The 15,626-nt window shown below is 31.5% G+C and overlaps 2 protein-coding genes across 2 annotated transcripts; one reads left to right on the top strand and one right to left on the bottom strand.

Annotated features, from left to right (window-relative positions):
- On the bottom strand, positions 1 to 10,661 carry LOC134716264 (uncharacterized). Its single transcript, XM_063579145.1, has 6 exons — positions 10,519 to 10,661; positions 9,260 to 9,369; positions 7,681 to 7,969; positions 2,588 to 2,773; positions 1,515 to 1,960; positions 1 to 728 (listed from the first exon to the last, which is right to left on the bottom strand). Exons 2-6 carry the CDS (start codon positions 9,346 to 9,348, stop codon positions 401 to 403), a joined length of 1,338 nt encoding a protein of 445 aa, XP_063435215.1. The 5' UTR covers positions 9,349 to 9,369; positions 10,519 to 10,661; the 3' UTR covers positions 1 to 400.
- A 197-nt stretch (positions 10,662 to 10,858) lies between these two features.
- LOC134714296 (small integral membrane protein 8-like) lies at positions 10,859 to 14,646 on the top strand. The gene is made up of 2 exons (XM_063575531.1): positions 10,859 to 11,074; positions 14,405 to 14,646. The coding sequence occupies exons 1-2, from the start codon at positions 10,961 to 10,963 to the stop codon at positions 14,561 to 14,563; spliced, it is 273 nt and encodes a 90-aa protein (XP_063431601.1). The 5' UTR covers positions 10,859 to 10,960; the 3' UTR covers positions 14,564 to 14,646.
- Positions 14,647 to 15,626: the final 980 nt, after the last annotated feature.

The following is a 15,626-nucleotide window of genomic DNA, read 5'->3' as shown; positions in this document are numbered from 1 at the left end:
TCAAAATACCTTGATTTCCAAATATGAATTTTAAATTTCAACTGCAAGTTGTGATTTTATAAATGTGTTGAAGTGTGTTTCTCTTTTTAATTTCAATCAAACTAATTGAAGGTCCCATTATGGTATATATAGTGCCTGAGTAAGAGTTTAACACCTTAATGTTCATAAAGCTTTATTGGCATTGATCTTGGTAAAATATATGGCTACAAATTGAACTCCTTGATTATTTACTGAATTCCTATTACTTTTGGTTTGTTTATATTTGCCTGACCCTGTCCAGATTATATCCAATCTTGATTCTGCAGGGAACCAACTATTGATTTTACAGTTTTACCCTTCCTTGCACCTCCATTCTGATACAGGTCAACTTGATCCATATGCTTTCAACAAATTACAGTTTTCAGGGAGGTTTTATATGGTCAGTTTTGCTAACAAAATTTAATATTTTATCAAACTTTTCATTCATTCTATGTTCTAATTCAGATAATTGTTTAGTTAAATCTATAGTTTGTGTTTCTTCAGATTTCTGAGTTTGTACATCATCCTTTTTACATGTACAAGTTAGAATTTTGTCTAATCTTTCATTCAATCTGTCTTCTAGTTCAGATAATTGTTTATCAATATAAACTTTCAGTCTTTCTTCTGTTTTCTGTAACTGTTCTTCAATTAGTGAACCAACAGATTCATCTCCTTGCATTATTTTTTCTTCTTGTCCTTCTTTCTTTACACTATAAAATAAAACATGCAAATACTATATATAAAATAATTAAAATCTTATATTCCTTGGTTCCTAACTCAAACTCTTTTATGACAGTTATGCAAAAATGAAAAGAAAACATATATCACTTTTTGTTTGCAATTGCATCTGTAAGATACATTATTAGACATCTTGTTATAATGAGAATAGTATACCATAAAACATTGGCCAATTGAACATCTGCATGTAAGGTATAATCTATATAAGCAGGCTGATTTGGAGCTTGACATATTATACAATCAACTGGCTGATGTTTAATACATGTATTTGATTTGAGGCTTAAATCTGTTTGTAAATAATGAGTGTATTCCTGTTCAACTTTATATAAAAGATCAGTTGTATAATATCTTGAATTCACCACGAGTACTTATTTTCTTCACTTCATCGATAAATGTAAAAAAAAAAAGACACTGCTTTTGTTGGACTAAAAGATTTGTCCAGATGTTCAGTGTTCTCCCCTTTTAGCATATGGTAATGTAATAATATATTTTTATAATGTGATGCTATCTGAATTGATTTTCTAATAGATTATGTTATGAATATGACGCTTTAAATATATTTTTTAGAAATAAGATTGTGTTCCAAACTTTACTACTTACCAGCTGCACGATGCTTAAGAAATATCTATGGAGAACACTGGATGTATCTTAATTATTCTTTTTATTTCTACAGTTTTGTAAAAATGTGTGTTAATAGGTCCACCCATTGAGAGTTGTGGTTTTAAAAGTCCTAACAGACATGATTATTTTATACAAACCTCATTAATACTGTATCCTTTTGTGGAGTATCTCTTTGCTTTGACACAGTACTACAGATCTCCTTTAACATACTGAACATTCCAGAATCACTCTGTCCACTCTCAACACCATTCAATAAATTACTCAACCTGCTCTTCTGTGATAATGTTTGAGGAGGGTCATTTTTTGTTTTTTCACTATTTTCCTCTTTCCTGCATGGAGTTCCAACATCATCTGATGTATTATCTGTATTCACTGAATCTATTTCTGTTGAAATTTGAACATCAGAATCATTTATTGCTTTTTCTTGGCTTTTTGTTTGATCAAGTTTGGGAGAATTTGACTGCCTAGACGATGGTGACATATTTAGATTTCCCATCAAGGCAGACATCAATCCCATCATTCCTAAACCTCCCATATTCATACCACTTCCTGTTGACATGGCTGCTGTCATAGATTGTTGATTCTGTAAAATATTATTACAAAGTTATAATTAAGAAATAATTCATGGGGGGGTGGGGTTGAATTTATACTGAGGGTTGGCCATTTATGTTCATGTTTTTTTTAACCACAAATGAGATTTAATGCTCTCTTGTTTATATTTCAGTATTTTTATTACTTTTCGGTTTAACGATTCATGCATTTTTCCATAGAATGTGTTATCTTCTGAAGTAATGATTTAATGATGTCATTTACACTGATTGACTGCAGTTAACTCAGTAAAAAAGGTGTGCTATTCGAAATAGACTTTGCTACTGTTGAAGAATTTCTGTGTCATTTTGGTCTCTTGAGGAGAGCTATCTCTTTGGCAATCATACCACATCTTCTTTTTTTTATACATATGACATGAGAGTATGATTGGAACAGCTCAAACAAATCATGAAGTTGCAGATCAGCTGAAATATAATATTTGTTCTTTTTATTGACTGTGACCTGAGTACATGTATAATTGCTTATTTATCACATCATTTAAACACTGGTAGATAAAATGGGAGAGCAAAATTGTTAATACTTTCCCCTCACCAAAACAATAAAAATCTTATCATGCTTATTACTATGACAAATTTATGAAGTAATAATTTAAATATCAAACCTTTTGATATGCCTCCATGCTATTATAAAGACCTTTGGCACTTTCAGGAATATCACCTAAATAACCCTTTACTTTCTCCAAATCAATGGTTCTCCCAAAGCTAGGGTTGTCTACCTTATCAACAATGCTTATGTTTATTTTTATCTTGTATAACTTGATAGCATCAACATCAATCTTTGCTGGAAACTGAAATATGCGTTTCAATATGTTACAAATCAAATAAATCAAATATGAAGACGAATTTGACAGCTGATGCCTTTGAATAACATGAAACAGGTTAATTGATTAAATGCTCATAAAAATGCGATAAACATGTTTCAAAATTACTTATATCAGGTTAAACAAAATAGTCTGTTTCATATCGTGACTTACATCGAAACTGTGGCAATGACGATAGATGAAGAATAACACTTTTGAAAAGGGAATGGATAATTTACACTTCCTAATTGTAAGAACTTTCCCTTTTCTCTGTATGACAAATTCATTAGCACCTGTACATGTATATGGTGAAAAGGTAAGATAACAAAAGTATCGAACTACAACGAAAATTCAAAACGGAAACTCCTTTATCAACGGCAAAATCAAATCAAACAACTGTCATACTCCTGACTTGTTACAGGCATTTTCATATACATGTATATAGAGGTTTGAACTTAGTTTTCAATTTAGACTAATTTTATTGTTTGGGCTTGCATCTTATTTGTTCTCTGATTTATATAATCTGTTCATCCTATTTTGACTGTTTAAAAGTATCTTGAATTCAAATAAATTATATTGCTTTCCAAATATCGTTTTGATCCCGAACATCACTGAAGAGACATCTATAGTCAAAATCCGGATCTGGTGTACAAATTGTTGCACCTCATGTATGTGGTATAACATCTTTGCGACATATTTATTGATTTATGTTTACTATTAAATTAATATTAAGTTCCATTTTGTTACATCTTGTGATAAATTTATTTCACAATCGTCAATGGCAGTCAGCAGGGTTTAAAAATATCAGTTGTTCGAATGTGGTTTGTTTAAATTTACTTATTCACTCTTTTGATCTCATGGAAAATGATGTTTGTGCTGTATTTAGACCCTTCTTGTTTTACATGCACACGTATAAAAATTGCGCTTTTTATCCAACGCAATCATAGGTTTGAACGTTTTTTCTTAATTTAGACTGGAATATATTAATTTATTGATATGTAGCAGAGCTCCTTTTTTAATTCCTACGAGAAGGGCACACATCCCGAAACGAAAGCTTGTTTTTATAAGGCAGAGTTAGAGAAGGGGATAAAGTCTCTGCGCAATGCTAGGCAGTGTTGTCGTAGGAGTTAGAAATAACAAGTACAGGTTCTAGCCCCTGCTGTTTGTTAAATCTACTTATTTAACAAACATTTATGTTTTGTTCTTTATGCTGACAGTACAAAACACTATAAGTTTACCTCAGTACTACACAAGAAATAATGTGATGTGGGGTACCCACTACTAGTCGTCGTACGGCCCTGAACAACAAGCAAAATACATACTGCATATTTAGCTATTAAAGGCTCCGAAAATGCACATGTGAAACAATAAATTGAAAAAGCTAACGACCTTGGTATTGAAACTGTACACTAATTTCATTAAACGAAGTACTCTGCATACGTAGTTTTGACGTATAAGATATGTTTAAACAAGATTGAGATATAAAAAGTTCAAAGAATGGGATAAATATGATCTTTTTGATGATATACGATTGGTCTTAGATACTGCGGCATTCGATGGGAACATCACATTATGACGCTTGTGTACTTGGCAGTAAACAGTTTGTTTATACATGTATGGTTCTCTCTTTCATGTTAATATCATGCTGATTTTATATCATATTTTGATTAAGTTGAGAAATGTAAATGTCAATTCCTATGAATCAGACTTGATTTATCTCTAAATACGTCTCTAAGTCTTTTGGACTTCATCATAATTCAAGTTTGAACAATTTTGAGTTACTTTAAAATTAAATTGATCATATCAATGTTGTCAAGAGTATCCTGATGACTTTATCATTTGATGGGAACAATTTGTTATACATATTAAAGTATAACATGCATTTGGGTTTTCAATTGTATGTTATTGTAATAATATTGAATGATTTTGTAGCATACGATTGTTGCCATTTGAAGTCAATTAAGTAAAAAAAAAGCCTTGATTCAGATATCTTGTCCGTTTATGTTCAAATGAATTTCAATATCTTTTATCATCCATGTTAGTTATATATTTCATGATGATTTGGACATTGCTTATTAATTTAATGAAGTCGTAATAAGTTATTAGTAATGCTGCATAATACATGCATTGAGTTGTTATTCAAAGGGCTAATAGACAAACATTTAAAGTTTATATAACTATCGAATACTGGCTTTTCCCTGTCCGTCGTTCATTCCATAAATGAATTTCCCTCGCCAGTTTTGCTAAATTCTTATCAGTCTTCTATGTGAATTGGTATTGGATTCAAATTACTTCAACGCACTGTTTACCGAATTATAATGAGAATTTATGAAAACATTGTCACATTTTTTTTTCTTGAAAACTACAATTTAGAGCTCTCTGACATTTTGTACATGTTTTGTTATTTTTTGTAGATCATTAACTATCTGTTTATTCAATTTCTAATATGGAATAGCATTATTTCTTACAGTATCACTGACAGCAACACCATTGATTAACATATTTACCTCACACCCGGGCTATGATGGACATGTACGTTATCCGGACGGGTATGCAATAAACATTTTAAAATGTTTTTTTTAATTACATACCCAGTATCTTATTTATTATTTTTTTATTTTGAAAACTCAAATATATGCAAAAGTATTCTCTAAACATTTGCTCATAATTGAAGAATAATAAGTTGATAAACATAAAGTATGTGTCATTCTTTAGTTTTCTATGTGGTGTCATGTGTAATATTGTTTTTCTGTTTTTCCTCTTTGATCTTTGCAATAATCTTCTTAACTATTATTAAGGCGGTACATAACACTACAGGGAGATAACTCTATAAAATCAGCAAAACGTTTTAATTACGTTGTGTTGTTCAGTAATATTAAGCTTCTCAATGATCAAAATAAGTGTTTGTCAAACTGATATATGACCAGTGTAATTTTTCTGATTAAACGGTTGGTTGAATTTGTTTTGAAATTTTGGTCAAAGGTTCAAAGTAAAAACTTTGTCAAAATTGTAATAAAATTAAGCAAATCAAATTAATTTAAGTTAAGGTGTTGGGTACCACCTTAACATTAAATACATTGCAAACATGATTCCAAATACAGAACTGTTTATTAAGGTAACACCGTTAGTGATTTTATAGTATAATTGTAATTTTACACCTTTTTAAAAAATAAAATATCTCTTAAAATATCATATCCGTTGGATTTTTTTATCAAGCTGCCTGTATACACAATATCTGAAATGGTTATAAACTACATCTCATTGGAATAGGAGACCGCCTTTTAAAATGCCTAATTTCATACGTATAATTGCGTCTAATTCTGACAACCTCCTCTCCACTAAGTAAAATTATAAAAATGAGAAAGAAACAGAATCAAGTAATGTTCTGGTAATGATAATAATGTTCTTTCTAAAAACTATACTCAGGACTGGTATATAACAACAGACTGGATCAACCACACCATCAAAATACACTTTGCTACGTGTTTTATAGAAAATTCTAGAGGAGTCTGTTTATTTGATTTTCTTTACGTGTATGATGGTGAGTATCTGTAAATATATATAGGAAGATGTGGTGTGAGTGCCAATGAGACAACTCTCCATCCAAATAACAATTTAAAAAGTAAACCATTATAGGTTAAAGTACGGCCTTCAACACGGAGCTTTGGCTCACACCGAACAACAAGCTATAAAGGGCCCCAAAATTACTAGTGTAAAACCATTCAAACGGGAAAACCGACGGTCTAATCTATATAAACAAAACGAGAAACGAGAAACACGTATATAAACACGTATATATGTAACACTATTTATATGACTTTTTCACACATTAGACTTAATTGACAATTAAAAGTGTTGATTATTTCATTTCTGTTATAAAAAATAACAGCATTTTAATTATTTTGTCTTATTTATTCTATGCTGTCAAATAGTATTATGACGCAGTTAAATAGTAACAAATCGATTTCTCTGAAGCAAAACTGGGTAATAACCAAAAACGGAAAGAAACACATCATCTACAAGAGAGAAGAAAAAAACGTAACACAAAAAAATCAAATGAATTGCTATAAAAACAAGCGCCAACATACACAGAAACATAATATGTGATAACAACTGCCATATTCATGTCTTGGTACATAACATTGTACATGTAAGAAAAATGGCCGGTTGAATCCGATTTTTTTTACACCAACCACACAAAAAGTGTAATTTATATTAACACATTAATTGCAGTGAATAACCGCGATTTACTAGTAAATTCAAAACCGATTGGTGTTCCTTTTGTTATTTGTAAGAACAATCTATCCACGAGGAACACTCAAATTCACGGACAGCTATTTGCCACATCAAAATGCTGTCAAATAGTATTATGACGCAGTTAAATAATAACAAATCGATTTCTCTGAAGCAAAACTGGGTAATAACCAAAAACGGAAAGAAACACATCATCTACAAGAGAGAAGAAAAAAACGTAACACAAAAAAATCAAATGAATTGCTATAAAAACAATCGCCAACATACACAGAAACATAATATGTGATAACAACTGCCATATTCATGTCCTGGTACAATGTACATAACATTGTACATGTAAGAAAAATGGCTGGTTGAATCCGATTTTTTTTTACACCAACCACACTCCTTGGATTTAAAATTCGTAACAAATGAAACAGGGAACCAATTGATGATTTTTATCTATTAAGTAAGTATGACAATAAAGTCCATTACCCATGGATTTATAATATATGATGTGTGATAAATGACTAGAAAGTGCCAAGTAAAGCGTGTAAATTTGCATATTAAAGACAATTCAGTGCCAAAAACAAATTAAATTTTACCAAAAACAAAAAAAGACTGTGTACATGTACAAGAATTAGATTGTTCCTGATACAAACCGTTAAAGAGATATTATCACAGCTAAAATCCAGTTTTGATGAACATCTGTAGATTGTCTCCCCTTGATCACTAGCTACAGATTGTCCTCTCATACAAAACATATAACCCTCACTTCTATGGTAAATCTCTACAGTTTTCCTATCACTTAGTATTTCTAGGTATTTTACTGACACTGTTTTTCCTGGACAACTTTTCAGATACAGAACACAACTATCACTGTCCTTCTCAGGTCTGGAGAATACAATGGGAGATAAGTCATCTTCCCTCAGTGATGTTCTTTCTTCATTTCTGAAAGAGACTTTTCCATTAAAGTTTTACCTATTAAATTTGAAAAATTAATAAATATATTAACATGATTAAATCAATATCAAAATTTTTGAGAAATTTTTCATTTTTATTTTGATAAATTATTCAAGACACATGGCATTTGTCCCCAATTTTTTTTTTACCATATAAATAAATACATGTATACATGTACCTTAATATTAAGTATTTATGTATTTTATTCATATACAATTACCTGTAATATAAGTTACAAACTGAGAAGCAATTTTTTATTGTCAGCATTTCAAACAATATTAGAACAAGTTGTAACAATTGGCAACTTTGAGAGTTTGATGCATTTCCGTTAAAAACTTTGCTTTAAGTGAACATCATTGGTGCATTTAGAGGCATCGTCACTTCCGTTGTCATGTTGAGCAAGTGGTTGAGAAAATATGCATATTGCATGAATTATTCAGAAAATTTAATTTGTATGATAGACAATCAGCATTGCTGTTATTACGGAATTGCGATTAAGTAACAAAATTATTTCCAGTTTATTCTGTACAATGACGATCACTAAGACCCTTGATAAACATTAATAGTGCAGGGATACAGGCAAGCCCCTCTATCTGGTAAATGATGTCATAAAGGCATGCATAAGTTATTAATTGTCTATTTTTTCCAGTTAAGGTGGTACCCAACACTTTCACTTAAATTAATTTGGCTAGTTAAATTTTCTTAAAATTTTGTCAAAGTACTTACTTCGATCCTTGTACAAAAATATAAAAGTTTAAAAAATTTTGAACCAACCGTTTTGTCAGAAAAATTACACTGGTTATATAGCAGTTTGACAAACACCAATTTTGATCATTGAGAAGCTTGATATCCTTTTTACAACACAACGTAATTAAAACGTTTAGCTGACTTTACAGAGTTATCTCCCTGTAGTGTTAGGTACCACCTTAACAGCATACATGTAGGTCTAAAGTGGTCTCCCTTTATAGCTTGTTGTTCGGTGTGACCCAAGGCTCCGTGTTGAAGACCGTACATTGACCTATAATGGTTTTTTTTTTTTTAATTGTTATTTGGATGGAGAGTTGTTTCATTGGCACTCACACCACATATTCCTATATCTATTTAGAAAATAAGCAATTCATAGACTGATTAGGTACAATGACACCTGAGAAAATTTGAACTGCAAAATATATGGCCATAGTAAGATGTGGTATGAGTGGCAATGAGACTGCCTTGCCACATTTGTCATCAGAGCTTCCAATTCTAAAATTTTGAAAATGCCCAAAAATCAATACTTACTCTTCATTTTCATAATGCACCAACAAACTATCAATATCCCCTTGGAAAGTCCAGGAAGTTTGTACTGTTAGTTGCTGTTTGAGTGACATTGTAGTTCATACTTCTTAAATCTGCAAAGAGAAAAGTTCTATAGAAATAACAAAATATTATGGACAAAAAATAATTTATTTTTAAAATCTATTGGTGGTTTGTCTATTGCTGGTAATTATAAGATTCATTTATCATGAGGTTGATATATATATACAATGTCGATTATATTTTTCATTCTGTACTTGATCCCTGTGATTGTTTAAAACCATATGGGCATGACTCATGCGAGTAGAGTAGGGTATGTCTTTGCTGCAACAATGGAGACATTGAAGATGAACTTCACTTTCTTTTAAAATGTTCCTCCTATTACTTTGCGAGAGATAACCTTATTAAAAAATTAATTAATGTTCTATTGAACAACAAATTTCCTTCTTTATCATATAACTTGCTTATATATCAATTCTAAATAGTAATTCCCAAACAATATTAAAAATTATAGTCAACTATTTGAATGAATGCTTGTTGGTGAGAAACTCATTATTAAAAGGTACTTGATTTCTGTAATAATGTATATGCTTCTCATTTATTTTTTATATATTTCTCTCATAATTATCCACTGTCACTCCTTCGTTGTATAAATGTTATTGTAGTTAGTCTTTAATTTGTTGCCATAACCATTTATTGTCAATTTGTTTAGTGCTAATAAAGTTATCTTATCTTATCTGTGACTACAGGTCAAATATAATTTTTATATATAGCCCCTTAATTGTCTACGTGCATATTGAAAAGTAGGGGTGGGACATACAGCTAGTTTTATTTAAAGCATGTAGATATTGGCTATTTATCTGACCAAGTACATTTTTAGCTTTATTTAAAACACATATTTATAAAACATAAATTGTTTTATACGTCTCTGATGTCACACCTGTGAAAAATGTACATATATGATAGATAAGGCTGTTTATTTTCTTGTTGAAATTGTTTTACATTTGTCATTTCAGGCCTTTACTATAGCTGAATGACTATGCAGTACGGGCTTTGGTCATTGTTGAAGGCTGTGCGGTGACCTGTAGTTGTAGTAAATTTCTGGGTCATTTGGTCCCTTGTGGAGAGTAGTTTCATTGGCAATAATACCACATCTTCTATTTTATATGATGTAAAAACAGTATTTATTTTATTTAGTTTTAGCAATTGTTTAGTGGTCATGATTGTATTTCATTTGTCATTACCTTCAAAGACAGTAGTATAAGTGTATTGTTTTGTTTTGGCAACTTTGTTATCTATTTCAGCACTTTGCTTTCTATAAATCAACAGATCTAGTCCTCCAAACACTCCCACTGACTGTTTAGACAACATCAGAGAAAAAATTGACATTTTATGACATAGAAAATAAATATCATTTATCTTTTATGAAATAGTTAGTTGCAATATAGTTTGTTTTTATTTTTTATTTTAACAAAGACATTTCTAAATACATATTTTTTAGAAAATTATGATGCAAGATTATCTAATTTGAAAGTGAATAAATATTTCATAAAATTAATGTAATGAAAACGTAAAAATTATTTTGATGAACATACGGGCAATTTTAAAATGGCTGCGCCCATGAAAGTAAACATGAACTCAAAGTCAAAGCTGACACTTTAAATATATGCATTGTTAAGTAAGAATATGGGGGCTGAAGTAAGCAAAGATGCCAAAAATTCCAAAGAGCCACAAGGCCTAGGATCTCTACGAACGACCTCGTTCTTCAGAGTCGTTAATTTTGAACTGTTTGCCAAGCAGGTGATTTGATTTTTTATGTTTGTCATTTTATATGTGTCTCCATTAGGCAGCAACCATTTGATTTTCGTGGGGGGTAGGTTTTTTTGGGGGAAAAATAGTTTGTTTTCAGTTGTTGGAGAAAAAAAAAAAAAAATTTGTTTTTGATTCGGAGAAAAATAATTTGTTTGTTTCACCCTCAGCTGCCACTATATCATATGTAATGCTAAAATTTAAAGAAGAAAAAATTGTTTACATGTTGCGAAAAAAATAGATTGTATTTTGCCACAGGCGAAAAACAAAATTTGTCCAGAAAAATAAAATAGTTATCAAAGGTACCAGGATTATAATTTAGTACGCCAGATGCGCGTTTCGTCTACAGAAGACTCATCAGTGACGCTCATATCAAAATATTTATAAAGCCAAACCAGTACAAAGTTGAAGAGCATTTCTTCAAACATAGCCCCCCCCCCCGAAAACCAAATGGTTGCTGCCTTAGATAGGAATATTGTGTTTATCTCTTTTAATAAAACAGTTGAAGCAGGGACAAAAACTCATGTTTTACCATATACAATAAAACAAAGGCCTAATTTATTCTGGTATCCAGACCAGAGTTAAAACTAGATTGGATACTTTGGGGGCCTCAATAGGTCAAAGTTGTTCCCAGCTTGACCTGGCGATCAATCTTCTGAAATCTCTTTGGGTTGTCTGTTCCTGCCAAGAACCATGTTGGTTCTCTCTGAGTACTTCGCCTTCCTCCATCATGATAACAGACTTCCCCTTGTCCTACACGCTCCCTTGGGCGGTGTTGGGTGGGGATTGTTCTGGTGGCGGGATAATATTGTAAATGACACATCTCCATTAATCCTTAGGGAGTGTACATGGATCTGCTGTACCCTTGCAGTCAATCAAGGGATGCGTCTCAACTGGCAGAATCTTGAAGTACATTATACATACATAACATTGCCAAAGCCACCTTAGGCCAGGCCAATTACGGCAGAGATGTGTGTGGGAGGGTGAAAATTACCCTACTGATGTACTGAAAATTCATTGTCTCGAGTGAGAATCTAACTCGGGACCTTCAGTACTGTAACCATTGGTCTTAACCACTAGACCACAAACCCACATAATTGCCAAGGTACATGTACATGTATGTACACAGGTATAATTAAGAATGGAAATGGGGAATGTGTCAAAGAGACAACAACTGGACCATAAAACAGACAACAGCAGAAGATATAACCAACAGGTCTTCAATGCAGCGAGAAATTCCTGCACCCGGAGGCATCCTTCAGTGGCCCCTAAACAAATATATATAGTGATAATGTACGCCATACTAACTCTGAATTGTACACAAGAAACTAAAATTAAAAATAATACATGACTAACAAAGGCCAGAGGCTCCTACTTGGGATAGACGCAAAAATGTGTCAGGGTTAAACATGTTAAAAAAACCAAAAAAAAACATGTTTATGAGATCTCAACCCTCCCCAATACCTCTGGCCAATGTAGAAAAGTTTAACGCATAATAATACTCAAATTAAAATTTATTTCAAGAGAAGTCCGAGTCTGATGTCAGAAGATATACCCAAAGAAAATAAACAAAATGACAATAATACATAAATAAGATCAGACTACCAACTAACTGACATGCCAGCTCCAGACTTCAATTAAACTGATTGAAAGATAATGTCTTCATCACAAGGTTCTCACTAAGGCGAGTCCATGAGTCATGGACTCATCAAAATCTGTCTGGACTCATCATTTCCAAAACTGGTGAGTCCACAGATGCATCAAGATTGAAATATTTTGTATAAACTGAACACAGTTAAACACAAATATCATCATTTTATAGATTTAGTTTAAAAGAAATCTGAATTTAATGTCATTTCATTGCTGTGGTAGGCCATGGAGACTAAAATATTACATTATACTGCAATAAATTATCTCCTTCTTGCTGTTGGACTCACCATTGCCAAAAATGATGAGTCCCTGGACTCGCCTTCAAAAATCCTTAGCGAGAACCCTGTAATAAATCATCATATGAATATCAGGCACAATCCTTCCTGTTTGGGGTTTAGTATCATACGCTTATAACATATATATGATAATATGAGAAGAACATAACAGGTACATGTACTTGTTTCTATCCATGGGAAGGTCAACTATCCATTTAAATAGAAATGGGTGGCTAACAATTCTTTTTAGGTCACAACTACTTCGCTTCAGATGCTTTTTATACCCTTAAATTAAGTTAATGCAAAAAATCCATACCTTATAAGATTTTTTTAGGTCACAACCATGAGGGAGGATAGGACCTTTAACAGGACTTCATGACCGGGTGTTTTTAAGCTCAGAATTTCAGGATTGACCCTTTCCAGATCCAGGAATTCTGTTTTCAAATTCAAGATGTAAGGATTCAGTGTTTTTAAGCCCGGGATTATCAGGAACCTCCTACCCCAACCCCAACCCCAAACCATCTCCTCTTCAGTCGCTTTTTGTACCCTTTAAGTAAATGCAAGCACAATGACTGAAGTTTTTTTAAAGTTTAATTTGAACTACCAAAAATGCAATTTTTCAATGTTGTTAGTCTTGTATGATTTTTAAGTTTAGTTGGTTTATATACATTTGTGTTTTGGAGTTTAGTATGACGTCCATTATCACTGAACTACATAGTACACATTTGTGTGTAGGGGCCAGCTGAGGGATTTTCTTGCTATGTTGAAGACCCATTGGTTGCCTTCAGCTTGTTTCTGCTCTTTGATTGGGTTGTCTCTTTGACACATTCCCTATTTCCATTCTCAATTTTATATGGATACATTGTAAATGTAAATCTTTCATACCATGATGACAAGTTATCATTGAACCATCAAATTTGGACACAAAGCTTCACCACAGCATTTTACTTTCAAATATGGTTTTAATTACTAATATAAAATGTTCTACCTGTTGAATCTATAACAGTCCTTTTATATCTATTGAAGGGCTCTAGTTATGTACAATATAAGGCTTAAGGAAAATCTTAATTATTCAAATGCAATAATTAAGATATAAGTTCACCTTTACAAATGTAAATACACTGCAGATTTTCACCTATATACAGCATGATTGCTATTTATGTGCAGCTGCATTGTGCAGTAGTAGGAATACACATTTGGCATATATTGAAAGGAATAGTAATATTGAAGCAAAATTTGCATCATCAACCATGTTATTCTTTTCCATAGAAATTATGGAAAAAAATATTTGTTAATTTTAAATATTTAGTGAAAAACAGTATATATTTATTTCCTACATTGTAGTCCCGTCAATATTCCTTGATAAACTAACAACTTTTTTTTAACTCTTTTTCAGAATAAATTTACCATGTCAATGGGATCAGTGATGTTAATTGGATGTATATCATATATTGTTTACATGAATGTGACAGACAGTAATAGGAAGAAAAGTTATACTGCTATAAACCCTGATGGCACTTTAGAAAGCCGTGTACGGACTTCAAAATGGGATTGACTGTTAAACAGAAATCGTCATTTACATTTTATAGGGGCTTTAAAGAGTTTATTGTTTGTTAATAAAATTTTACCTTTTTAAAAGTGTTTATCATTGATTCATAGTCCTTGAATCTTTCAACTGAAAAAATGTGCATAAATATGAAAATGATCTGATAATTTACAACCGACAATGCAGGGCTGTAAAGCCAGTCAAAGTTGTTAAAAATTTCCATCAATAGTTTACAAGATATACTTGCACCAAAAGAATGGATGTAATTCACAGCTAAGACAAGGTGAAACATGTTACCTTTTTGTAAATGTATTGTTACCATGTATAATGTATAGTTAAATTAACTTAATACCAGAGAAAAATACGGTCCCACTCATTTAAAAAAGAAAACTGAAATAGCACTGGTAGTTTTATGTGTATATGTTCTAGCAAAGTTCAACTCACCTTGAATTGTCCTAAATCCTTCAGAAACTATAACTTGTTTAAAATTTTAAGTTGAAGTTGCACATATACTGGTTTGTTAACAAATTATGCATTGATTTAGACCGATAAAGTTTTAAAAAGAAGTAAGAAAACAGTTTTTAGATGACCTTTTTTTTAATTTTTAATTATTTCCCCATGTATACAAAAATATAGTTATTTCCTTTTGTATAAGCTTTAACTTTCCACCAACTTAAAATTCAGTCTTTTTAAGTTTACTCTCGTAGCCAGCTAAAAAACTTCACAGTAATTCTTCACCTTTAGTTGGTTCCAGGAGTAACTAGTGTTAAAACCGTTCATTATTTCTTTTAACAAAAACTTGAAAATAGAAAAAGTCTATGTTTAAATTATCACAGCTTAATAAGAATGTTTTGATGTTAACATTTACAAAAGATGGTTTATTTCAACACTTACAACATTTATCAAGCAGTTGTAGAAATATGTATAATTATTTGTATTTCAGACTTTGATATCAAATGTTGTACTAGTTGAGAGAACAAGCCTTGTATCTTGTTTATAGGGTTTTATCTTGTAATGCTTGTAATTTACTACTTGAAAACTTTCATTAAGCATTTACCTGTGCTTTATCCAT

Source organism: Mytilus trossulus, chromosome 4, assembly GCF_036588685.1.
Source record: "Mytilus trossulus isolate FHL-02 chromosome 4, PNRI_Mtr1.1.1.hap1, whole genome shotgun sequence".
Lineage (NCBI taxonomy): Eukaryota > Metazoa > Mollusca > Bivalvia > Mytilida > Mytilidae > Mytilus > Mytilus trossulus.
This window is presented reverse-complemented; position numbering and strand designations above follow the sequence as displayed.

What these genes read in the sequence shown, in the direction of transcription:
- LOC134716264 (XM_063579145.1), bottom strand. Translation starts at nt 9,348, where the DNA reads ATGTCACTCAAACAGCAACTAACAGTACAAACTTCCTGGACTTTCCAA. An exon ending in GTGATAATATCTCTTTAACG is followed by an intron (nt 2,774 to 7,680) that starts GTTTGTATCAGG and finishes CGCATATTTCAG; the next exon opens with TTTCCAGCAAAGATTGATGT. An exon ending in GCATGGAGGCATATCAAAAG is followed by an intron (nt 1,961 to 2,587) that starts GTTTGATATTTA and finishes AATATTTTACAG; the next exon opens with AATCAACAATCTATGACAGC.
- LOC134714296 (XM_063575531.1), top strand. Translation starts at nt 10,961, where the DNA reads ATGGGGGCTGAAGTAAGCAAAGATGCCAAAAATTCCAAAGAGCCACAA. An exon ending in TTGAACTGTTTGCCAAGCAG is followed by an intron (nt 11,075 to 14,404) that starts GTGATTTGATTT and finishes ACTCTTTTTCAG; the next exon opens with AATAAATTTACCATGTCAAT.